This window comes from Heloderma suspectum, chromosome 3 (assembly GCF_057233095.1).
Source record: "Heloderma suspectum isolate Gila_16-S chromosome 3, 16-S_ref, whole genome shotgun sequence".
NCBI classification, from domain to species: Eukaryota; Metazoa; Chordata; class Lepidosauria; order Squamata; family Helodermatidae; genus Heloderma; species Heloderma suspectum.
The window spans coordinates 90,248,616-90,275,508 of record NC_139460.1 but is presented as its reverse complement, the minus strand read 5'-3'; the positions used below and the strand labels follow the sequence as shown (position 1 = coordinate 90,275,508).

Genomic DNA, 26,893 nt, shown 5'->3' with positions numbered 1-26,893 from the left:
ATTGTTCCAAAGGACAGGACTAGAACCAATGGGTGGGAATTGTTTCCCGCCTCCCAGCTGAGCAGAGCAGAGCAAGCTGGTCCAGGGACTACAGAAGCAAGCAAGCTCCCAGAGAGCGAGCGACCAGAGCAAGCGAACAGGGGGAGCAAACAGGAGTTGGCCAGGGGAGTTGCAGTGGTTGAAGAGACAAAGGAGACAAAGGAGACAGAGGCTAAGACGTAAGTGGGCTGCAGGAAGCCCAGGGGGCTGCCCTTTATCCTTCTGATTGGCTGTGAGCTCACCAGGTGCTTCTGAGAGCTCCAACTGAATTGGAGGGGTGTGGCCTGAGTACTCCCAGCAGCTGAGTGGGCGGGAAACTTCAGTCTGTTTCCCTCCTCCCAGCTGAGCAGAGCAGAGCAGATGAACTGCATCCTATTAGCCAACAATGTGATGTGGCTGCAAAAAAGGAAAATGCTATTTTGGGCTGCATTAATAGAAGCATAGCTTCCAAATCCCGGGAAGTACTAGTTCCCCTCTACTCAGCACTGGTTAGGCCTCATCTGGAGTACTGTGTCCAGTTCTGGGCACCACACTTTAAGAAGGATGCAGACAAACTGGAGAGGGTTCAGAGGAGGGCAACAAAGATGATCAGAGGACTGGAAACAAAGCCCTATGAAGAGAGACGGAAAGAACTGGGCATGTTTAACCTTGAGAAGAAAAGACTGAGTGGAGATATGATAGCACTCTTCAAATACTTGAAAGGTTGTCAGAGAGAAGAAGGCCAGGATCTCTTCTCGATCATCCCAGAGTGCAGGACTCGGAATAATGGGCTCAAGTGACAGGAAGCCAGATTCCGTCTGAACATCAGGAAAAACCTCCTGACTGTTAGAGCAATACAGCAATGAAGCCAATTAACTAGGGAGGTGGTGGGCTCTCCCACACTGGAGGCGTTCAAGACGAGGCTGGACAGCCATGTGTCAGGGATGCTCTGACTTGGATTCCTGCATTGCGCAGGGGGTTGGACTCGATGGCCTTGTAGGCCCCTTCCAACCCTACTATTCTGTGTTTCTATGATTCTATGGAATTGCAGGGAAGCAGATTTCTGCTCCACATTATGAGAAACAGCCTGATAGAATGAACTGGTAGTGGGCTGTCAGCTAGAAGTATTTAAGCAGAGGGCGGGGGGTTGCCTGTCAGGGATGCTGTAGTTGAGCCTTCCTCAATCTGGTGCCCTCCAGATGATTTGGACTACAATTCCCAGCACTCCTGACCATTGGCAGTGCTAACTCGAAATGACGGAAGTTGAAGCCCAAGACATCTGGAGGGGGCCAGACTGGGGGAGGCTGCTGTAGGGGTTTGACTAGATGATCTCCAAGGTCCCTTCTATCTCTGATTCTATGTTTCTGTTGAATGTTGTCAAGAAGCAATGCAAGTGGTACTCTGAGTACGATTCAGATGCCTTTTTTGTCTTCTTGCTTTTGTCTCAAGTCTAGAAGCTTGGAGCTCTTGCTCCATATCTGGTGTTTCCCCTAAAAGATGGCCTATAAGCATTTTAAATAAATAAATAACATTGGACAATCCACTTCTTTCACCTTCCAGGCACATGTAAGATGGCAACCCCAAACAGCATGGGCTGATCACAGATTTCTCAGTGTTTCCATTTATACTTAAATGCAGCTGTAGAGGGCTCTGGTTTTGTTTGGAATGATGGTGCTAGGATGGGTTTAATCCTTTCCCCTATGCTATTTTCCTGATACAAATCCCTCCCCACCACCCCATGATGCTGTTTGCCCCCACTATGGAAGTTTTCCCCAGTGTGGCAAACAATAAATCAGGGGGAGCGATTTAGATCAGGAATAGATCAGCGTTGAGCCTCCCCCCACCCCGCATCACTGCTCCAATCAAAATCACACACAGACGTGCGGCTTCTTATAAGAAAAAATAGAAGCATCAGGAAATCTGATCGCAGATTTCTTGCATGTGGTGCAGTTTGTGATAGGGGAAGACTTCACTTCTTATAGTGGGACAAACCCAACTTTCAGAAATCAGTCAAAGAAAAGCAAGCATGGAAAAAGAAAATCCAACTATTCATCCAGAATTATTAGCCCATATTAAATAGCTTTTTAAAAAGAATTATGAGATAGTTGCTCTTAGTTACGATAGCAAAATGGAATCACCGTGCCCAGATATATTATATCTCTGAAATCAGATACTAAGGAAAAATAACAGGAAGTAGCTATCTCTGTCATGCTTATAAATTCCACAAGGCTAGCCACTTTTGGGGACAGAATGCTAAATTATTAGATGGACCTTTAGGCTGCAGTCCTATTCACACTATCCTGGAATCAAACCCCATTGAATTGAATGACTTCTGAGTAGATACGCATAGGACTGCACTGCAAGTCTAGTCTAGCAAGACAGTTCTTACATTTGTACAATCTACAGGGTAATTCCAGACTGGCTGTGTATATGAACTGGTAAGGGGAAAGCACTCTGCACATGCTGCAGAGCATACAAATGAACTAGCATAATTGCCGATAAGTACTTATTTATTATTTATTTAAAACATTTCTATCCTGCCCTATATCATTAAGATCTCAGGGCAGCAAACAGATAACGTCAATGTAAACAGTATAAAACAATAAAACATTTAAACACCTAAAATTATTAAACTATTAAACAAGCTAAAACCAGTTAAAATCTAAACCAATAAAACAGTTAAGCAATGTTCTAGGGAATGCATTTAGCCCTCAAAGGCTTTGGTAAAAAACCATGTTTTTAGTTGGTGCCGAAATGAGACCAATGTCTGCACCAATCGGGCCTCCAAGGGGAGGGCATTCCACAACCAGGGTGACACAGCAGAGAAGGCCCTCTCCCACATCCTACCATAGTGTATGTCTCGTACTGGTGGGATGCGGAGGAGGGCCCCTCCAACAGATCTCAGTTCTCAGGCAGACATATATAGCAAGAGGCGCTCCCTCAAATATCGAGGTCCCAAACTGCTTAGGGCTTTAAATGTCATCACCAAAACCTTGAATTCCAACCAGAAGTGTATTGGCAGCCAGTGCAATCCCTTTAAAACTGGTGTTACATGATTTTGATGAGGTGTTCTGGTCAGCAGACTAGCTGCTGCATTTTGCACTAGCTGCAACTTCCGAGTCGTCTTCAAGGGCAGCCCCAAATAAAGTGCATTGCCACAGTCTAATCGGGAAGTTACCAGCGCATGTACTACTGTGGCAAAAGTACAAACGTATAAAAACATTCCTGCAAAAACACACCTGCTTTCAAGTTATTATACATTTAAGAATACATTACTCCAACTGTGGTGAGTGCACATACACAGGCAGGGCCGGCCCTACCCTGAGACAGAGAGAAGTGGTTGTCTCAAGCGGCGGATGATGGGTGATGTGGAGGGGGCTTCCGTTGCAACACCCTGACCATTCCCCTTTGTGGAAGGATGGATTTGTGTGTGTCCTGCTGCCTGCACTGCATCCCCTTACGCTGGCCTGCTGCCCACAGGTGAGGTGGAGGAAGCTGTCCCATCGCCAGTGTTGAAGTACGATTTGACTGCCAATCCACTCAGCTTCTGCAGGAGGAATGGGGGGGGGGGGTTATCTTGTCCTTTGCCCCAGACAGCAAAATGTCTTGGACTAGCCATGTGTTCAGGGGCATCTAGAATTCTCAGGACCCAAGATTTGTTAATTAAGGTGTGGGTTAAGGGAGATGCAAGATTATTTCTTATAAACCTCTTAGACTGGGAATATAAAATGTAGTAATTGTTGTTTACTGACAAAACATCAATGTGTAATTTTTAAAAAGCAGAGCAGAAAAGAAGTTGCCACATTCCAGAAAAATAAAACATGTCAAAAGCATTTTAACACATTTTTAGTCTTTCGCTAGCCTGTTGGGTTTTAAATGTTATTAAGCTGTTTTTCTCACTTCGGCCATCCAGCCTACCAGCAGTGTTATTTATTGCCATGAGATCTCAGAGCACAGCAACAGGTTCTGTTCTTGAATGAGTGGATAAAATCAATTTAATAACCATTACTATGCAAACCCAGATGATTTGGTTCCATTAAAATAACATTGAACTGTGTGCTGGCTTTACAGCTGCTGGCAGATTTATTACTGTCCAAAGAGTCTTGGTTTTATTTTATTGCTCTTCATTGTGTTTTGAGGTTAGAAGTGCTTAGAAAGAACTTCGCTTGACCTGTTTGAAAGTAGCCGCCAGGTGGCACTCCTGCCTTTATGAGTCTCACACATAGATAGAACATTTTCTAGCTGCCTTTTCTTTATTGAAAGAGCTGGCATATATCACAGGAGGATTAATCACCATAGGATACATTCAGTAACTGGATTTTGTTTCCAAGCAAGCATTCTCATTACATCCCCGCCCCCCATCGTGTTAAGCTCGTTTCCACGGCATACACATCTGAGCAACATCCATGTTTTGAGCCACGTCCCAAATCGTGCTGCTCTGATGTTTTTGTTCCACATACACAGTTCAGTTTGGCTGAATTTCCTTTCTCTTCATAATAGTGGAAACCAACAGTTGTGTTCCAATCAAAATTTAAACGTCCTTGACTAGGATTAGTCTGCGTGGATTGCTGCTCTTTTAAGGTGCTCTGGCTGTGATTAATCCAGGGGAGTTGCAACAAAGGGAGCTTTCTCTAGCACCTGTGAAATTACCTGGTCAAAGGAAGTGTAATTTTATCAGCGTGCCACTAGGGACCACTGTGACACTAAATTGAACAGCCAAGAAGAAATAAACTCTCCACAGCTGGTTCGGATGCTCTTCTGAACTTGTCACCCTGATTTCCTACATGGCAGATAGAGTAATACAAGGAAGGACCTTTCTTTTCCTTCCAGTCTGAATTTCCTAGCATTTATGTAGGCTTTACACAATAGTGTTTCAAAAATTCCCCCCAAAATACCAGGGGATGAGGGTGGAAATATCAATTATTGTTATATTTCTCTAAGCCAAATCTAGGTTTCTTTTATGTTTTAAAATGTAAAAACTCATATATGTTCAGGCTAAAAACAAAATAGCATTTGCTTTCTGGAACAGGCGCTTCTTTCCATTTTAAAAAAAAGTTTCTAATCTCCACAAGCATCACCTTTTCTGCACTGGGAAATCATAAGGTGTAAACATTCTAATCCAGCACACACACACCCCACCCGAAGAATGTTAGTCCTCATTTAATTTAGAAGGCAATTATGATCTTTCATTTTGAAAAAAAAAAAAAATGAATTTGATTCCCCTGCCCCCCATTTTAACATCCTAGAAGGATGGGAAAATGTCCAGATTTTAGCCATGTTCAGTTCAAAACAAATATGCAGCCCAGTATCTTTTCAGAAATGGAGCACTGTTTACAGTTACAGCATTGTCAGATGCTCTGGAATGGCCTGGATAGTACAGGAAGTGCCTGTATCTTTGGGCCAAACTAGGCATTACATGGCAGATGAGTATAACAGTATCCCAGGTTTTCTTTCTCTTCTTTGTATATTTATTTTAAAATTATAACCTATAAAAATATCATCAGTAGTTGAAAAGGCTGTGCAGTCAGATGTTTCCAAAGCTTGCCCATTTGAGTTCCTCTCACCATTAATAGAGACTAATCTTTAATTATTCTCCCATTTCAAGAAGATACTTAGAATCATAGAACCATAGAATAGTAGGGTTGGAAGGGGCCTACAAGGCCATCGAGTCCAACCTCCTGCGCAATGCAGGAATCCAAGTCAGAGCATCCCCGACAGATGGCTGTCCAGCCTCATCTTGAAATGCCTCCAGTGTGGGAGAGCCCACTACCTCCCTAGATTGGTTCCATTGTCGTGTCACTCTAGCAGTCAGGAAGCCTTTCGTGATGTTCAGCCGGAATTTGGCTTCCTGTAACTTGAGCCCATTATTCTGTGTCCTGCACTCTGGGATGATCGAGAATAGATCCTGGCCTTCCTCTCTGTGACAACCTTTCAAGAACTTGAAGAGCGCTATAATATCTCCCCTCAGTCTTCTCTTCTCAGGGCTAAACATGCCCAGTTCTTTCCGTCTCTCTTCATAGGGCTTTGTTTCCAGTCCTTTGATCATCTTTATTGCCCTCCTCTGAACCCTCTCTAGTTTGTCTGCATCTTTCTTAAAGTGTGGTACCCAGAACTGGACACAGTACGTGCTGAGTAGAGGGGAACTAGTACTTCCCAGGATTTGGAAGCTATGCTTCTATTAATGCAGCCCAAAATAGCATTTGCCTTTTTTGCAGCCACATCACATTGTTGGCTCATATTCGGCTTGTTATCGACAACAATTCCAAGATCCTTCTCACTTGTAGTATTGTTGAGCCACGTATCCCCCATCTTGTAACTGTGCATTTGAATTCTTTTTCCTAGGTGCAGAACTTGGCATTTATCCCTATTAAATTTCATTCTGTTGTTTTCTGCCCAGTGCTCCAGTCTATCAAGATCACTTTGAATTTTGTTTCTGTCTTCCAAAGTATTAGCTATCCCGCCCAATTTGGTGTCATCTGCAAATCTGATCAGCATTCCCTGCACCTCCTCCTCCAAGTCATTAATAAAAACGTTGAAGAGCACTGGGCCCAGGACTGAGCCCTGCGGTACCCCACTCGTTACCTCTCCCCAGTTTGAGAAGGTCCCATTGATAAGCACTCTTTGAGTCCGATTCAGTAGCCAACTGTGGATCCACCAGATCGTTGTTTCATCTAGCCCACTTTGAGCTAGTTTGCTCATCAGGATATCATGGGGCACTTTGTCGAAAGCTTTGCAGAAGTCGAGGTATATGATGTCTACAGCATTCCCATGGTCTACAAGGGAGGTTACCTGATCAAAAAATGAGATCAGATTCATCTGGCAGGATTTGTTCTTGACAAATCCATGTTGGCTTCGAGTCATCACTGCATTGTCTTCAAGGTGCTTCCAGATGGATTGGTTTATCATCTGCTCCAGAATTTTCCCTGGGATTGATGTCAGACTGACTGGTCTGTAGTTCCCAGGTTCCTTCTTTTTACCCTTTTTGAAGATAGGGACAACATGAGCCTTTCTCCAGTCATCTGGCACTTCACCCGTCCTCCATGATTTCTCAAAGAGAACAGACAGCGGTTCTGAGAGTTCTTCTGCCAGTTCCTTTATTACTCTAGGATGCAGTTCATCTGGCCCTGGAGATTTGAACTCATTCAGAGTAATTAGGTGTTCCTTGACCATATGCCTATCGATCTCAAGCTGCAATGCTGCCCCTTCAGCCTGTACTTCGCCTTTGCCAGCAGGGTCATAGACCCTCTTTTGGGAGAAGACTGAGCCAAAGTAGGAATTGAGCACCTCTGTCTTTTCTTTGTCATCTGTTATCATTTTGCCATCCTTATTTAATAGCTGAACAACTATTTCTTTCCTTTGTCTTTTACTGTGCACGTATCTGAAGAAAGCCTTTTTGTTGCTTTTAGCATCCCTCGCTCACCTCAGCTCGTTCTCAGCTTTAGCCTTCCTGACGCCATCCCTGCAATTCTGTGCTACCTGCCTGTACTCATCCTTTGTTGCTTGGCCTTCCTTCCACTTCCTATGTGTGTCCTTTTTTGTTTTCAGGTCATCCCTAAGCTTTTTTTTTTCTTCTGTTGTCTTCCACCTTTTCTTCTTGTTGGAATTGTTTGTAATTGTGCCTTGAGAATTTCCTTTTTAAAAAGCTCCCACCCATCTTGGACTCCTTTTCTCGTGACCTTACTGATCATTGTTCTGAGATTATTAAAATCAGCTTTCCTAAAATCCACGGTACGTGTTTGACTACTTGTTGAAATGCATTGGGTACACTGAGCTTCCTAAAAGTAGCTTGTTTTTGTTTGTTTTGTTTGGGTAAAATCCAACACAAGTACCACTTTGAGTAGACCCACTGGAATGAATAGGACTTAAGTTAGTCCTATTCTACCCTAGACTCTGGGTCTACTCTAAGCCAGACTAATGTGGGATTTTACCCCTTGGTTTTTACAACCTTTCATAATAAAACAAATTTGGATATTTTGTACTAACAAATATTGTTTTGCATATTTGGGGGTATGCAATCTCCACTAGCTGAAATTCCTTCTTCTACACTACACAACTCTTAAAGATGCAAGAGCCCTGTGGCTGCAAAAGCTTCTGGTTTCTAAATACCAAAAACCAGAAACTCGCATAGCAAGTAAACCAGGGCTAGGGGCATTTCTACACCAGCCTAAAATCCTGCATTTAAAATGGGGCTTTCTGCTTCTGTTTTAAATGTAGGATCACAACTGACTCCCCTTACATGCACTTCCTTTCCCCCACCCCTTCCCCCCTCCTTTTCCTGGTATCTGAGTCTTCCATTATCTTTCATTGATCTCGCTCCTCTTCTTGCTCCTTTAACTCTTTTGAGGGAGGGAACTGAAGCGGAACACAACAGGCTCATTATCTGCGATCTATTTAAAAGTGGAACAAAGGGCATTTAGTGCAGGAGATGCCTGGGATGATCACTGCATCATGTAAAGAGCCGGCAAACTTCTGTGAAGGAGCAATCTCAATCGCGGGATAAAAGCTCCGTGTGAAGGAGCCCTGGACCTACACTAGTGCTTTTTATCAGTACTGAAGTGCACTGATAACTGCTGGGCCACATTAGAGATTCCATATACCGCAACAGATGTCACTGTGTGTGCTACGAGGTATAAATGCACAAGAGGGATATAGCGTCACCATGATGGGATCATATCAATTTGACATGAGGTGTAGATCTGGCACAAGCTACTAGTTTTTGCATGGTATCTTCGCACTTTTGAGGAAAGGGATAAGAGTTTAAGGAGACTGGATAACACCTGTTCCATTCTAGCTCATAGGGTGTCACCCTGGGTTTGCTGGCAATGTTGCTGGGATTTTAATGACATTTCCAGACTTCTTTCTCTCACTTTCTATCTTGACATTGAGTTTGTTCACACATCACAACAACCCAGAGTATGGGTTGAGTATGGATTGTCCTTGAATGTGTTATGTAAACCCAGTCATGCGAACAAACCATGGTTTGTTAATCATGAACAACCCATGAAGAGAACACATAGTTTGTTGTTGGGTTTTGAACTCTGGGTTGTTCGTGGTTAACAAACCATTGTTTGTTAGCACAGTTGGGTTCACACAACACAACCCATGATTCAGTAAGTTCCCATACTCTGGGTTGTCGTGTTGTATGAAGCCAGTCAATGACTCTTACCTTAATTCCAAGGCTGTATTTCAATCCGATTTTGGATAATATTGGTGGCCTAAATGCCACCTCTTGCCTGGGTAATCTAGAATCCATTGCTGAAAAATAAAGAAACACCTCCCCTCCATTTCTATGTGATTTAAACTCCTACACTTGCCAGTGTCACATGTATTTTGAGCCTCAGCAAGCAGACAGACAAACATAGTTGAGGCAAATCAACAATACCATCCCTTGCCCAACTTCTGTGACCAATCACTAAGCATCTGTGGTGAATTTTGAATATCTACCAGGAATGGACAACTTGTCGTCTTCCAGCTGTTGTTAGATTGCAACTGCCATCATGCTTCACCATTGGCTATGCTGGCTAGGGCTAATAGGAGCTGCAGTCCAACGACAGCTGGAGGTCCCTTGATCTAGTCAAAGAAATGGACCAATCTGCAAGTGTAGCGTGTTCAGTCAAAACCATCACAGATTGCATTTATCAGCTGTGGTTAAAAAAAATTACAATTCCCTTTAATGTGTGTTTTTAAGAACATGAGAAGAGCCCTGCTGGATCAGACCAAGGGTCCATCTAGTCCAGCATTCTGTTCACACAGTGGCCAACCAGCTGTCGACCAGGAACCCACAAGCAGGAGGCACGGAGCACTTTTTATCAGCTTAGGCTGGTATACCAACTACGCCCTTATCTGGACAGAGATAGCCTAGCTACAGTTATCCATGCTCTGATAACTTCTCGTCTTGATTACTGCAATGCGTTATACGTGGGGCTGCCTTTGAAAACGGTCCGGAAACTTCAGCTGGTCCAAAATAGGGCAGCAATATTGTTAACAGGGACTGGCCTGCGAGCTCATATTACGCCAGTACTTTTCCAGCTGCGCTGGCTGCCAGTCCATTTCCGGGCCCGATTCAAAGTGCTTTGAATTAACATTCAAAGGTCTTAATGGCTTGGGGCCAGGTTATCTGAAGGGTCACCTCCTCCCATATGTGCCTGCCTGGACCTCAGCAGTCATCCTCCATGAGTCCCTGACAAAGGAAGTGAGGGAGATGGCTACTAGGAGGAGGGCTTTTCTGCTGTGGCACCTCGGCTGTGGAATTAGCTCCCTAGAGAGGTTCGCCTGGCACCTACATTGTATTCCTTCCGGTGCCAGGTGAAGACCTTTTCATTCTCCCAGGCATTTTAGCATTTTAGCTTTCTAGACTTTTAGCTTTGCTGTTTTAAATCTGTATTTTAAATCTCTGCATTGCTGCTAGGTTTTACTCTGGTTTTATTCCAGTTGTATTGTTACATTGTGGTTTTAATGTTTTTATATTTTGTATTGTTTTACTGTGTGCTTTTTGGTTTTAATTTTTGTGAACCGCATAGAGAGCTTTGGATATTGGGCAGTATAGAAATAAATAAAAAAATACATATAAGCAGGATACAAGTGCAACAGCACCCTCCCACCCATGTTCCCCAGCAACTGGTGTACATAGACTCACTGCCTCTGATACTGGAGGTAGCACATAGCCATCAAGACCAGTAGCCTAGCCTTCTCCTCCAGGAATCTGTCTAGCCCCTTTTTAAAGCCATCCAAATTGGTGGCCATCACTACCTCTTGTGGTAGCAAATTCCATAGTTTAACTGTGCACTACGTGAAGAACTATTTCCTTTTATCTGTCCTGATTCTCCCACCGATCAGCTTCACTGGGAAACTCTGGGTGCTAGTATTTTGAGAGAGGGAGAAAAATGTCTCCCTATCCACATTCTCCACACCATGCATGGTTTTGTTTAGATGATTTGCATGCACAAGATAGAACTTTGAATCAACTGACTACAGCTGACTTGCAGCTAGGGTAGGGATGGGGGAGAATTTCTCCTCGAAACTTCGGGGGGCCGAGTGCCAACGCATTCGGTCCTCCGAAGGTTGTTCGGGGAGAAATTCTCCACCCCCCGCCCCCCCCCGGAATGGGACTTACCTTTCACGAATGTCCCTCCTGGCGGCGGGTCCCGGCGGCAGTTCGGCAGGTCTTTATCAGGGGCGGGAGCGGCAGACCGGCTGCCGCCGCCATTACAAGAAAAGTAAAAAAAAAACAAACCGCCCCTGTGATAGGCTACGTAACGATTAACGTAGCCTATCACGGCTAGATTTGCAAAGTCAGCCGTGATAGGCTACGTAAATCATTACGTAGCCTATCACAGGGGCGTTTTTGTTTTTTTTTTACTTTTCTTTTGAAGTTCGTGGCCGGGGAGACGGGGCGCTTCTCCCCGGCCTGAATTTCGGCTGGGCGAGGCGGGAAGCCTCCCCCCCGGCCTGAATTTCAGCTGGGCGAGGTGGGAAGCCTCCCCCCCCAGCCTAAACTTCGGGGGGAGCAGCGAAGCGCCTCCCCCCCACCACGAAGCAAGCTGCGAGACCAGGTAAGTGACTTTCATACATCCCTAAGCTAGGGATGGCGGAGAATTTCTCCACGAATCTTTGGGAGGCCGAGCGCCGAGGCATTCGGCCCCCTGAAAGTGTTGGGGAAATTCTCCGCCAGCCCCACGCCCCCCCCCCCGGGATGGGACTTACCTTCAGCAAATGTCCCTCTCGGCGGCGGGTCCCGGCGGCGGTTCGGCGGTAGTTCGGCGGGGGCGGCGGCCGGTCTCCCGACCAGCTGCCGCCGCCGCCATTGCAAAAACAACAACAACAACAACAAACACACATATCCGTGATAGGCTACGTGACGATTAACGTAGCCTATCACGGCTGACTTTGGAAATCTAGCCATGATAGGCTACGTTAATCGTTACGTAGCCTATCACGGGGTTTTTATTTGTTTGTTTTTTTTTTACTTTTTCTTTCGCGGCCGGGGAGACGGGGCACTTCTCCCCGGCCTGAATTTCGGCCGGGCGAGGCAGGATGCCTCCCCCCCCTCACCTGAACTTCGGGGGGAGAAGCGAAGCACCTCCCCCCCACCGTGAATCACCCCTGCGAAAAGGTAAGTGACTTTTGTACATCCCTACTTGCAGCTGCACATTCTATTATCATGTTTATTGTCTCCAGCCTATCTGAGATGTCAGATAAATACTCTTAACTGTTATTCTCTCTCTCTCTCTCTCTCTCTTCATTCCTCTCGCTATATGTAAATTGTTTACTTTAGTTGGGAAATATTTGTCTCTCTGTCACAGGTAATCAGCGAGTTTGAAGCTTCTCCTGACTCATTTTCCTACAGAATCCCCAATTTGAGTCGGAATCGACAATACAGCGTCTGGGTAGTGGCTGTGACATCTGCAGGAAGGGGCAACAGCAGTGAAATTATCACCGTGGAACCGTTCGCTAAAGGTGGGACGTCTGCACAACATAAAATGAGCAGCATGCAGCTTAATGGAATTGTTGGGTTAGAAGAGACTGGAAAGCCATTTGGGCTGCAATCCTATACACACTTCCCTGGGAGTAAGTCCCTTGAATTCCATAGGGCTTACCTCCCAGCTGATGTGCATAGGATAGCATTGTCAGTTACCTGTTCCAAGGCAGAACTGTCTGTTTGTAGGTCATGCTGGGTCGCAGCCCAGAGAACTGAATTAGCGATGCAACAGGAAATTGTGCAGCTGCCATGCCTCCTTTTCAGACCTCTCCCAATCCTCATACTCCAAGCAGGACCTTATCATTGTCCCAAAGTAGGTGAGAGAGGAGGATAGGGGGAAGGATGGGAGGCACCATAGCTACACAACCGTATGTACCTGATGGTACATTAAAAATATGAAAGGAGAGAAGCCCTCTTCTCTGGACTGTGGCCTTGTCTGGCAATCCTGTGGCATTATGCTACAGACAGAGACCTTCTGGTATGCAGTTGAAATGCCCTTACAAGGAACTCAAACTGAAAGATGCCAAAAAGGATTGTAGACACATACCAGAGTTTAAGAAGAATCCCAAGCGTCATTCTTCTTAAGAAAAGGTAAATGTCTAGTTCTCATAGTTGCAGAGACATGTTTGAATCCAAGTTGGCAAAATGTACTGATGGCGGCTGATGCAGAGTTGAAGAAGCTGCTTTACTCCTGAGACAGAAATCAGCAGGTTTCTTTTGAAAGCACTTTAGAACTATCCTGAGCTTCTGGTCCCACGCAAGTATCTGCTAGCAATACAACGTAATTTCATTAGCTAGGCTTCATTTACTTCTCTTCGTTTTGATCAACAGAACTGATTTTTGTCTGTAACTTTAATTAAATTTTTTACTAGAACAATTCTCTTGAGAAGCCAAAGCTTCTCTTGAAGAGGCTGCGAGTGCCATGATGTCAGGAAATATCGTATAGCAAACACATACATAATTTCCTTCCTTTCCTTCTTTTATGGATCTCAGAAGTCCCCCAGCAGTCTTATGAAGCCATTTTCCTTTGCTCTTCAATGTTTGCTTTGTATGACTTCCCTTTAAATATTATTTGGACTGGATAAAACCCACTGAGATTAAACAGTCCGGTTATGTTTGATGCTAATGCCTGTTCTCATGTTTGTCTAATTGGTGTAAAATGGATTCCCACCCTGTTGTCTGTTCTTCCTTATTAGCTCTTATTTCTTATCAGAATACTTGACTGAGGTATTTCATGGCTGACAATTTTTATTTATTTATTTATTTTATTGCATTTATACCCTGCCCTTTTTCCTCTTGCAAGGAACCCAAGGCGGCTTAAATTATCCAGTTTGATCCTTGGTAGTGTTCTGTTCCAAATTTAGCACGTTGCTTACTAATGTATACAAAGGATCATAATTATATTATTGGATGGAGTAAAGGAAGAAAATGTAAGGCACGATCCATCCCCTCCTGCACACACAAACCTCCACGCGAGGAGGTCCCCACAAGTATTTTATTAAGCTGTGCCCCCTCTGGCTCTCAGCCAGGCTGAGTGATAGGACAGCAGTGCTCTCAGAGTCTTGCAAGTTCTGTGGGAGTACTGAGGGCAAAAGTGTACAGAACGTAGGGCTAACATCAGGAATTAAAATGCCTAAAATGCCAATAATGAGTGGCTGAAACTAAGTGAGAACTTCCAAGCTCGTGTCGTGAATTATAACTGGTGTTCTGGCTTCCACCAGACTACACTGAACAATCTGTTGTAAAATTGAGCGATGTCTGTTTTTAAAAATCCATTCTATGGTTTTAAAATTCATTGTACTGGGTGCAAGATGCCTTCTTCTTGTGTGAATACAAAACCTTTTTTAGAAGGGTTTCCCATAACCTACATTGTACTGTAACGAATTAACTGTGTTTGGTAGCATTTGAGCCAGATACTGACAGGATTGGAGCCTTGAAAAGCAGTGAGTAAATCTTTCTCAAGGGTTTCCTTTTTAAGGTGTATTATTGTATGAGATACAGAAGTTATTGTTTTGCTCATGGTGTAGGTAGGGATCTTTGGCACCACTAGAATAGAATTAGGTGGGACCTAGAGCAATGTTTGACAGCTCTGAGGGCATCTCTACATCTGCAATTTATCGCACATTCATGATTCACCACTCATGGAAGTTTGCGGGTCCATTACACAACGTCGCAATCCTCCAGTGATTTTCCCACCATTTCCCCCTGCCTATCCCATGTTATCCCCAAACAGAAAAAAATGCAGTATTTTTTCATCCTGCACAACAGGAGCGCCATGGCCTCCCTGTGTATTTCTCCCATAGTGTGAAGAAACCGCTGTGTGTACGGCTGTGGGTGGTTGTTTTGGTTTGTGTGGGGTGCAGTCATGATGACGACGGCAGAGACGTTGGGGAGGTGGGCGTGTCAGTATACTGACCTGCTGGCTTACTGCCACGCCGGCTTGCCGTGACTAAATGCAGTGCACCAACTTTTGCTCCTGATGTCTGCTGCTCACTCCACAACACAGAATGGCCGGCATGCTAGCATTTCAGCAGTTTGGCGGGAAGCCAGTGCCTGTGGAAGTGGGGTTGTTTGGGCAGTTCAGTGGAGGTTGCTGTCCACCCACATTGCATGTCAATCACAACCAAACCACCAGTAACTTGAAAGGGAAGGGAAAGGGGCAGGAACCAGGGAGGAAATTTTGCAATCCCCTCTGTGTGTGTAACGGCTTTTTGCGGAAAAGTAGCCATCCTGTGAAAAGGAAAGGAACAGAATAATGAGACTGAAACAACTTTGTAAAGGAGCCCTATCTAATCCTGCGATGAAATTGGATAGAGAAAGCCCTGGTACTGATGTGGATTTCTCTGCCCATGTGATGGAGCCCTGAGTTATAGGGGGTGAAGAAGCACACCATTTTAATTCTCCAAGTGTGGACTTAGGGACATACCAGTACACTTACGCCTTCATTTCTGAGAAATGTTCCGTCAATTTCCCTGATTCTCCTAAGCCCCTTGAGTGGGATTGTCCAATGTCAGCTCCTTGATGAGCCATGAATTATAATCAGTTAGTGAAAATTCTCCCACCTACCCCTCTTTGAGGGCCAAACTAAACACTGAAATAATCACGCATAGTGGAGTAAGCATATATGTGGCCCCAATTCGGACTGGAGACATGGCACTGTGGGAGGGGATTTAAACTTTCCCTCCCACCTGTTTTTCCCTAAATTCCACTCTCCCCATGGGGAGTGGGGTTAAGAAAAGGAAAAGGACTCTGTTGAAATAAATGAAGATTTTATTTAACCCCAGCAGGGGTTAAAATAGGTTGGGGGGCTTAACCTCCCTTCCTAGAGTGCAATGGTCCCAGTCTGAATTGGGGCCACACATGCTTACAGGAGAGTAAGAAAAGCTATCACTGAACGATTAGCTGAACGTTTAGTTTGGCTGTGAATCTTGCTGTGCCTGGAGGTCAGAAGAGAAGTGTAACATGTCCAGGTTCTTCTCACACCAGCATCTATTTCACCGCCAGCGCACCATGACACGACTGCATCTTTTTTGGTCAGATATCATTCTTCCTTCACTCTGATCTCTTGACAGTTCACAGTTCAGTGTTATTTTAATTTAATGATCACATTTCATTAAAGGAGCTGAACTGTAGCCTGCCTTAACTGTCAAAATCTGTCTTGTTTTAGGATTTTTTTTATCAGTATAGAAAAAGAAATACTGACTCCCTGCCGCCCCAGCCCATCCTGTGTTAAAGTATAGAAAATATAGATCTAAGAAACAAAAGTGATGAACTTGGATGGTTTTGCCAGCTGTCAGAAATTAATAAAGAAGGTGTTGTTTATTTTTACTGATTTAAGGTGCAGGTGTACACAACAGGAAACATAGGGTTGGTGAAAATATGTGTAATATTGTAAATATGTGTAATAGAGTATATTAAAGGGGCCATTCCTGTGATACTTCTACATAGGTGTGCATTTCTCTTCAAACATGTGAATGTTTGTACCCTACTTTTCAGCCAGAAAGGCTCCCAGAATGGCTTGCATAAAATCAATAACCCACAAGATAATCTCTGCCTGAAAATATGTGCAAATGGTCAAGAGAAAAGTGTTACAACATTGGAAATCCTGAGTGGTTCACCTGGGTAGAAGATACACTAGACCTGAGAGTCAGAGACAAATTTTTATATGGCAGTCACAAGACCTTGGACAAATCTGACCTAATCTGGAATAAATTCCTGGAAGTCTTGTGATAAACTGTAGATGTTGATTATGACATGCACACGGGATGCGGCTGTGGTGTTTCAAATGCCCCCTTCCCTCCCTCTGTGCCTTCTTTTCCCATTTCCCTTTCTTTTTTTCCCCTCCTCGCTCCCTTTTCCTACTTCGTATTTATGGCAGGGGTGGACATTTTTTTGTGGCCTCTGGCATGGCAGTGGCAAAAATTATGCTGATTTAGCAAGAAAAGAAGGTACGCAGAAATACATTTCCACTTTCCATTCCCTGCGCACCTTGTTTCCTTGCTAATTTGGCATGTTTTTTGACACTGCCACCATTTGGGGGTGGGAGGTGGGATGCATTACTCACTGGGTTTGGGGCAGGGGGTCTGTGTGCCCCCACAACCCCTGGAATTTGCCCAACCCTGATTTATAGTGCTGGTGTAAGAGGGTAGGATTAAGATAAGAAATCATTGCTATATTGTCATGTTATAAATTACAGACACTCACACAAACAACCCATAACCCAGTAGATTTGCAAATGCCAAGGAAGGGAGTAGGGATGTATGGAGTCCTTCAGTCTCTGCCTATTCCTCTCTCTATTGCTGTTTTAAGGGCTATGGAAGAAGTAACTGATAAGGTTGGCAGCTGTGGGGAATGGGTACTAGTTGCAGATTTGTAATATAAGCTGAATCACAACATACATTCCAGGTGGAAGGCTACCAATCAAAATACATTTTGCAGCTAGTCCATCTTTCCTCACTTAATGGATTTTCTGTGGTACGAAAAATAAGCAGTGGGAAAGTATGGGCGGGTTACGAACAGAAGGCAATGATTCCCCCCACCCCGGAATTCTGTGAATAAGGCAGGCCGATTGTATACTAAAAGCTTCATCTGGGAGTACACTACGGCCACTTAGCACCATGAGTATCCTTGAAGTTTTCATAGATTCCTTCCAATTAAAAGATACTTGCTTTTGATTCTCAACTGTCTTGAGGATCCATTTCCCTCCCCACCCCTCACCCCAGAGCCATCTTTTCAGCGCATAATTAAAATTATATGTGTTCCATTAAACAGCCTGGTAATGTGGGTTGAAATTAATTAGTCTCATATAAACATTGCCAGAAGCATCTTACATTTTGTTTTAAATATTTAATTCCTCCTGTTCTCCACCCGACCCCTGAAGAATGTGCGGCCATACCATTCTCCATTTTAACCCTTTTCTGTTTCATTCCTCAGCTCCAGCCAGAATTCTGACATTCAGTGGCACAGTAACAACCCCGTGGATGAAGGATATTATCCTCCCTTGTAAGGCTGTTGGGGATCCTGCTCCCACAGTCAAATGGATGAAAGAAAGGTAACCAGCAACTATGTGTGCACCTTGAACAAGGATTTTTGCTGTTGTTACTGTGGTATACTGTTCTCTCTCTCTCTCTCTCTCTCTCTCTGTGTGTGTGTGTGTGTGTGTGTGTATATATATATATATATATATTTCCTCCCTCTCCCCCCCCCTCTCTCTGTGAATATATATATATACCACCTTTCTTCCATCATGCATCATGGAACTCAAAGTGGCTACATGTGGTTCCCAGGAGGTCTCCCCTCCAAGCACTGACCAGAAATCTGCTTAGCTTCAGCAAGGTGGCTGCCTCATGCACCTTCAGACTATGCCCTGGGAATACTATATATATAGCATTCTCAATCTGGACATTGACCATAATAAAGAGATTTGGATCTTGTTGTTACAAGTGGGATCTGCAACACAAAGTTGCAGCATATCCTCACCCTGCAAGAAAGTGCTCCTCTTCAGAGCTTCAGTCAGCCTGTAAAAGGAGTGTTGTAGTGCTGTTCAGGTCAGGCGTCTTGGGGTGGGAGTGGAGTGAGGTCTCAATAATGGGGAAGGAATAAAAGACACCTGTTTTCTCCCCCGCCCCCAGTCTAATTCTGCTGTGTAATATAGAGAAGGAGAGCTGTCACCACCAAACCTGAGCATTTTGTAGGTCTATAGTCTGTAGCAGGGGTGCATAACCTGCAGCTGCTCCCAGTGCAGCCCACAGAACCGTGGGGACTTTCCCAGGACAGCAATCTCGCTGGGACTTGGGAGAAGCACTACTAGTAGGGACGGAGAAACAGCAATTTCTTGCAAAAGCCTGTCCTAACCTCCAGTGACCCCTAGATCTTGGGCCTCACAGTTAATTCAAGGATGCAGTAAGTGAGTAGGAGTCCCTTGGAGGCTCCATGGAGAATTAAAAAAAAAAAAAAATGAGGGTGTTGCAATATATCTTGTTCCAGTATGGTGAAGCAACAAATTGGGTACATTGTAATATAGACTCCAACCAGCAGGTGGCAACAAGAAGGCTCCTGTAGCTCATTTTCATCTCTGTGTGAAGATTAGGGATGTACGAATTGTGTACCTTCAGTGCCGCTTGACTTCTGCAGTTTGCGGCCAGTGCTCCATTCCGCCGTTCACAAGCCCCTGGAACTCTCCTCTTTTTTTTTCCGTTCCAAAAATTATGAAGATAAATCCGTACCAACAATCGTAATTCCGGTGCCCAGCCATCTCCGTGAGTCTGCATAACTTCGGTAAGAATAGCTTCGTAAATATTTATGTATTCTTTTAAAATTGAAATCCATCTCCATTTACTTTCAGCCAAAACACTTCCTCTTCCTAGGGGCTTCCCAAAAGAAGGCTGCCGGTCCTGGAGCGGCATGGTCATTTTAAAGGGTTTTTTCTTTCTTTCAAACAGTGTTGCTTTAAACAAATAGTTTATCGCTCAGGCACACCTAAGACAGCCTTCTTTTGGGAAGCCCCTTGGAAGAGGAAGTGTTTTGGCTGAAAGTAAACAGAGACGGAGGATTTCAATTTAAAAAGAACACCCACAAACAAGGTGGTGAGCACAATTCATTTTTTTTTTAAAAAAAACTTACGTATTTATTATCAGAATATACTACACTGCGTTTTTATTTACGAAAATTTCGTGACTCTTTCCGGACGACGAAAGAAAAGCCGCATGACTGCTGGCTCCGCAGGACCTCGTGGTGCCGTTCTGTGTATTCCATGGCACGGACGGAAGGGAATTGAATCCCATTTCAGTCCGTAGTGGAATTCTCTGACATCCCTAAATTGAAGATAACAGACAGTGCAAAGCCAGATTGCTGCTGCCAGTGTAGCTCGAAATCTCCCATCCTACAAGTGATCTCAGCCTGAAAGGATGAACACACCTATTTGTGATTTCAGCCAATAGGAATTACAGTATTGGATTGTTATAACAAAGTTTAGGAAATCTGTTTTTCAAGCATTTAACATGAAGATTTCCACTGTATAGTCCCTGTAGCAGCAAGTTCTAGCAGCAATCAGTTAACTCTTCAGTCTCATGCTGTAAATGGAAAGAGTGTTCCCAGACTCACCCTCCTTCCCTGACTAGATCTGCACCCCTTGTGGTCCCGGTGCCATGTGCGCTCAGGGCAGCACAGCATCCAAAACTCTTCTGAAACCTCAACATTTCTTGTCTGGCTTTTTTCCTGGGCTTTTAAAAATAACCCCCGTCCTGAGTAATGTTGGTTGTAACCTCTTTAATGTATGAATTTTGTTTCCTGTGAGGTAGTAACGGGACACCCAGTCTAGTGATGATTGATGGGCGAAGAAGCATCTTTAGTAATGGCAGCTTTGTCATCCGTACTGTGAAAGCAGAGGATTCAGGATATTACAGCTGTGTGGCCACTAACAACTGGGGATCAGATGAAATTATTTTGAATTTGCAGGTCCAAGGTAAGCTAATGAAAGTCTTCTCCTGTTGCAACTATTTGTGAGCTTAAAGCACTTTGATAATATGTCAGTAAGAATACTTCAGAAACCAAAAACTGAAGTTTTCAAAATCAGATTTAGAAAATTACAAACTGAACTGTGTCCTCAGGAGGGCAACCAGGATAGTAGTGGGACAGATGGCCTTGGGGTGGGGGGTTCTCCTTTTCTAGACGTATTTAATCAAAGTCTGGACAACCATCCACCAGAGATGCTGTAACTTCATCTAGGGATGTCGGAGAAATCCATTTGGGGGGTGGAGTTTAATGAGTTTTCCTAGGCTAGGCCCCTGGACTTGATTTCAGTTCCCGCTGAGGTGCCTGACTCAGTCTGCAGCAAGTTGGGCTAGTTCACAGATTTTCTGTGAATTTTGCGCATTTTGATGGGATGGTTCTGCAATTTGTGCAAATTGCTCAGAAATGTGTGTGAATTGCAGAACCTCCCCCCCCCCACCCCCATGTGCAAAAAAGTTCTTGCAGTTCAGGGAACAGCCCACCACTCAGCTTGCATACACAAAATGAGCCGTACACACCATGGAATTCCATCAAGCCAAAAAAAAAAAGGGGGGGGGATTTCCCAGTGACAGACATCCCTGACTGCATCCTGCATTGCAGATCCTACACTGAGCAGGGGGTTGGACTAGATTACTTCCAAAATCCCTTCCAACTCTATGATTCCATTTAAGTCATTGTATTCCAGAGCGCACCCTGACTAGTCACAGGATATGAAGTTGGTTGTTACTTTTCACAAGCACTAATTTCACTGATACTTGAGCACACTCTGGGAGAGAGCACAGGACAGGAAGGCCTGGCGTGCTATGGTGCATGGGGTCACAAAGAGTCGGACACGACTGAACAACAACAATTTCACTGATAACAGTGTTGCTGCATGGATGTAGTATGCATGCCAGAGATTTGTGACAGTAGCGTGCTGTTCTATCTAAAGTAATAGTTGAAAAAATGTTTTACCAGCTACTTGTGCAGGGATTGTAGTGATGGGAAAGTCAAAGGCAAAATTGAGGTTAATAAATGCCAGATAAAATTATATAGTATTTAAATGTCTGAGAGAACGAGAACATGTCTGCTAATTCTTAACTGAAGATGTCAAATTATCAGACACGTTGACAGATATGATTTGCTTTTTTCCCCCAGCCCCAAACAATTTCATAATAAGTGTCTTAGTTTAGTTTGAAGTCATGTAATCATTTCATTTTCATTTCTGTTTTTAACTACTACTTACCTAGTTCCACCAGACCAGCCTAGACTTACTGTGTCCAAAACCACATCTTCCTCAATCACTCTTTCTTGGATACCCGGAGACAATGGAGGCAGCTCTATACGAGGTAACAGTGTACAGGTCCACTTCAGTTGCAGTATATTATTGCAGAGAAGTGATTTACTCATTGCATTTTGGAACCTAATAGTAGGTCATGCTAGCTTTGAGTGAGAGAAAGCAGAGGTATGTTATCTAGGCCATCTAGAGAATGCTGGGGAGAATGCTGTTATGAGTCAAGGCTGCCAGTAATTTGATGAAGTTGAGTAATGTGCAAAATGCCAGTAGCCCAAATTACAGGTATCCCTGATTCACATGGAACATTATTATCCCACTCCTCACTACCAGGCAACTGTTGAAACCCATGTACTTTCAACCTGGCCAACTGGAAAATGTTTAGACACATGGTACTGAAATCAGACAAAGTTAGTCATGCTTTAGTCTCATTGAAATCAATGGGACAAATTAGCCATGACTAACTTAAGCCCTATTGATTTTAAATGAGACTAAAGCATGATTTAGTATAGATCTGAACCATTAAAAACAAGCACAAATTTTGCTCATGTGGGTCAGACATAAAGTGAAGTGAGTTCTGAATCATTCTGAAGTTAGAATGGTTATGATAGGTTCTGAACAAACTGGTTCTCTCTCAAGACTTTTGGCGAACACTCCTTTAAAGAACATCCATAAACCAAATCAAAATTGGACTCTGCTTACATAGGGCTGGTTCACACAATTTTAATCCCCAGTGCATGCTGATGCGTGCTGAGCACCGCATTTCCCTAATTACCTACCTGGGAGTGGCTTATCATGTTGTCTGAACCCAAGTGCCATGGCTTGTTTGAGTGGGAACTAACCCTCAAATAACCCCCCAACAACCCATAGGTTATTTGAGGGTGGTTTGTTTGGATGACACAGCAAGCCGCATCCGGGTGAGTATTTAGGGAAATGACGCCCAGCACACATTTAAGCCACGCGCTTTGTTTTGATTGTGCAAACTGGATCATCGCCTCTCTGATGTGATGAGGCTGCCAGTTTCATAGCCATGAAAGGAAGCTCCCGATGTCTCAGACTTCTTTGGTTTGGTAGTAAGGTGTGCTACTTCCCCAAAACATGGGGAAATAGTTTGGCTTATTTCTGAGCCAATCCAAATGTAGCTAACAAAACAACCACCCACCCAAAGCTGTCATTTCAGCTGAGAATTGTGGAGACTTACAAGGCTCCAAGATACCCAGTTGCAAATGACAGCTCTGTGGCTCTGGAGAGGTCCTGCTGGCAGGACATCTCCTTGGCCATGGAGTTGTCATTCATAGCCCAAAATGCAAAAGGCAGCCACACTGGCTATAAACCTAGGGGAGTCCTGGCAAGGGCTCTCCTCTGGACTGCATTGGGCTGTTTGCAACCTGAGAGATTATGCGTGCTGGCAAGCTGCAAATGCCAGGCAGCCTAGTGGTGGGCTCCTTGGTTGTGATAAAGAATTTCAAGACTCCTAGTACTCACCTCTACTGTGGAGACATCCCTTGGCCTTGACTCATGTATCTCCTTAACCTAGTAGTCAGGATCTGCTGTAATACTGAATGATGTCTTTGCATCTTTGGCAGGTTATATACTGCAGTACTCAGAGGACAACAGTGAACAGTGGGGTAGTTTTCCCATTAGCCCTAGTGAACGTTCCTACCGTTTGGAGACGTTAAAGTGTGGTACCTGGTACAAGTTCACACTAACTGCTCAGAATGGAGTGGGACCAGGACGCATCAGTGAGATCATAGAGGCCAAAACGCTTGGGAAAGGTACTTGAAATCATTTTTTTAACTATTTTTTATTATCAAACTTCAGCAAAAGAAAGAGAAAGAAGAAAATAGATTAATATATATCAATTTCAAAGCATACATATGAAATGTATGAAAATACAGGTTTCTAAGAACTATACATAAACTTGAACAAAAGCAGACCAAATAGTCAAATAAGTATCCATTTGCAGGTGGCGTCTATACACCACCCATTCAAATGTTGAAAGCGTTGTAAAGTCTTCAAACCATTGCATTCTTGGAGGTGAGCATTTACCCTTTCAATGTTGTAATATCAGTCTTGTTGCTGTCAGAAGGGTGTGGAGAGTCCATTTGCACTGACCATGCCTTAACTTCCAGGAAGCAGGTAGGTAGTTTAAAAAAACATGTACATCAGTAAATATTCAGGAATGTTCCAATACAAGGTTATCTGTATAATAACCTCCTCCCCAAAAGGAACATCTACTGGGTATTGCCAAAACTTATGCTTAGAAGAAGCATTAACTGTGTTACACCTCCAACAATTAGCTGACTTAGACAAATCCTTATTAAAGAGACATTGCAGAATCCAATAGACATGAAACAAACGTTTTTGCTGACTAAGATGCAGCCTGAGATCCATAGACACATCAGATACAGATGCCAAGGTGATGATCCATTGATTAGGCAAAATGGGACAATGCAGTTCCTGATTCCTTTCCTGTTTAAGACCCTATATGTCATATTTACTCACCAATAATAAGTATTTAAAGACATAGACCGTAAGTCGATTTGCTGCATAACCTCTAGGTAGCACTGTGGTATAGCAGAATAGTGCAAATACACAAGAGGAAATCATACTTCCTTTTGCCATCAGAAATAATATCCCATTTTCCCTGCTCTAAAAAAAATTGCAGAAAGTACTGTTTACAAGCAGAAGCAAAACTGGAGAGAACCCATAAACAACCATGAGTACAGAATTATGAGCGCACAACAAATGCCTTGTGTAGAAAAGCTATTAGTGCTTTTTTCCAGCCTAGCTCACTGCCAACCATAGACTCAACAAACACAGAGCCACTGAGCTTAGCTCGCCACCCCCGTTAACTCCGTGCCCTGGGTGAGTGCCCAGCTCAGTCATGCCTAATGCCACCCCCATGGCTGTCTGTCTATATTTGCTTCTGTAACATGCAGCTGTCACATGTATGACAGTTGATGCACACTTTTCAGGCTGCAAAGAAACACAAGCGTCAGAGAGTGGTGAAGTTACACATACATCAGAGAAGCTCTGAAGTAACACATGTATCGGAGAAGGATCGCAGTTCCCTGATTGCATGTCCTGATACAGCGAAGTTACACAAGCAAAGATTATAGGATCGGCCGCTCTTTCTGTAAAAGCAGTCTTTTATGGGTTCTGTACAATTTGCTGGCTTTTGTATTAGACAACACTTTGCAAACTTTTGTAAGAATTCCGTGATGCTCTTTGGGATGCTTGCTCAATCGCCCCCAAATGAAACCCTTTCCAAAGCAGCACTCTTGGGTGAACAGAGCCAACCAAAATGTAAACTGTAAATCATTGCTTTGAAATGAAGAAACTACACTGCATGCTAGATCTAATTAGAGTAAGTTGCTGTGCTAGCACATCATCTGTACCTCAACAAGTGATTGCGAGATGATTTCAGACACAGGAGGTACAGTACTGGATCAGCAGGTGAATCCGAGCTAATTCCTGGTTTCCACCTCAACCTTCTTTTCATTCATAAAAGCAATGAAAAAATGATGGGTAAGGATAGGTATGGTGCAGAAGTCTGAGCAGGGGATGGAGTTCGATGGATTCTCCCTGTCCAGCCTCCTGAACTCCGCTCACCGGGCTGCAGGGGGCTTGCTTGCCCACTCAGCGACCAGTGGGAAGTGCTGTGAGGGCCCTTTAAGCCTGTAATCTTGAGTCATTGCCCCTTTAAGGCAGCCATAGACACATCTTTAGATATGTCGAAGTAAGGAAGAGCCGCAAACATGTGGACAATTGCAGCTCGATAAGGGGACAGACAGTCTCGCAGCTCTTCTTGGGTGGTCGCTGAGGCATCCTTTAGCTCCCGCAGCGTGGCTCATATGGGAGGGCAGTGACAGTGGCTTGGCGATCGCCTGAAGGGACCAGACAGAGTGGAGTCCATCCATCCCTAGGTAAGGATGACTCCTCAATGGAGAAAGCTTCAACAGAGTATGTGTCATTGGCTTAAGCAGGTTGCTATAGGCTACTGCACAGCTGCAGTTTGTGCACCACCTAAAGTGGTCTCTCTCATCTGCCTCAGCTGCTCCTCAGCCATGATATCCAAAAATTACAGCACATGCCCCTGCATTACTGCTGACTTTGACAGATGCAGAAATTCCAGCACATATATGGTTAATTAGAGACACTATGAGGTCAACATTTAAGAATGAAAGAAAGAAGCAACAACTCTTGGCTACAGGGAGCTCATTGTAATTAGTTCCTCTGTTCTAACAGGATCGCTTTGGTTTCCTGAGCAAGGCACACCGCTATGTTTCCGAAGACACAAATTGGCCACACAAGCACCTTTGGGGCTTCAGATGAAAGAATCACAGCAGTCCTATTAGACCAAAATATACAGCCTTGTTAAAAGCCTATACCCAGACCGCACCAAATATAGAATTAACATGGTTTATCATCATGGACCTAATTATCACGTACTTCTTCATAGATCAGGATGGATGGATCAGTCAATTTCTGGTCCATGTCAGTTTCACATGGATTCATTCATAAATCTATTCTATCCTGTTTCTGCATCAATCTGAGTTTTAAAATAACAACATGAAAATGTGCATTATTTTAACATTTTATTTTTTTTTACAAAATACACATTTTTGTGCACATTTTAACCTAAACTATGCATTTTATATGCATTCCATAGTTGTTTGAGGCATGGATTTTATCACAAACTTTGGAGAATTTAAAAGGTAACTTCATTCCGATCTGCATATTAGTCTGGGAAGTGCAAATCAGGTTGGTTCAATTAAAAATGCAGACCGAACAAAATCCTTCAGCCTCCCCTACTTGTAGTATTGCTATTCAAGTGATTGCTTGTGATCTAGAACTGATCTGTATCTCAGCCAAGGATCAACTGCATAAGCAGAGCTGCTGAAACTTCTTGATTTAATTTTTAAGGGCAGCATTTGCTGGTAGCATATAATCAACAGATTGTACATCCTAGCACCCTTTGCAACACTTCGAGAGGTGTGCGTGGGAGCTATCTCTGGTACTGGGTATTGCGGCTGATGCTGGAAGTACCATACTATCTGAGAGATAGGGCTAACGTCCTTCCCAGTGTCACAAGAATGTCACTTTTCTAG

The 26,893-nt window shown here is 43.9% G+C and overlaps 1 protein-coding gene across 1 annotated transcript in view; it reads left to right on the top strand.

Annotated features, from left to right (window-relative positions):
• DSCAM (DS cell adhesion molecule) overlaps positions 1-26,893 on the top strand; it is a 534,028-nt gene that overhangs the window by 426,404 nt on the left and 80,731 nt on the right. Inside the window, exons 21-25 of the mRNA XM_084843767.1 lie at positions 12,321-12,474; positions 17,930-18,047; positions 20,296-20,459; positions 21,736-21,834; positions 23,366-23,554. Coding sequence (XP_084699893.1) covers positions 12,321-12,474; positions 17,930-18,047; positions 20,296-20,459; positions 21,736-21,834; positions 23,366-23,554 — 724 coding nt within the window. The remainder of the gene's footprint in view (positions 1-12,320; positions 12,475-17,929; positions 18,048-20,295; positions 20,460-21,735; positions 21,835-23,365; positions 23,555-26,893) is intronic.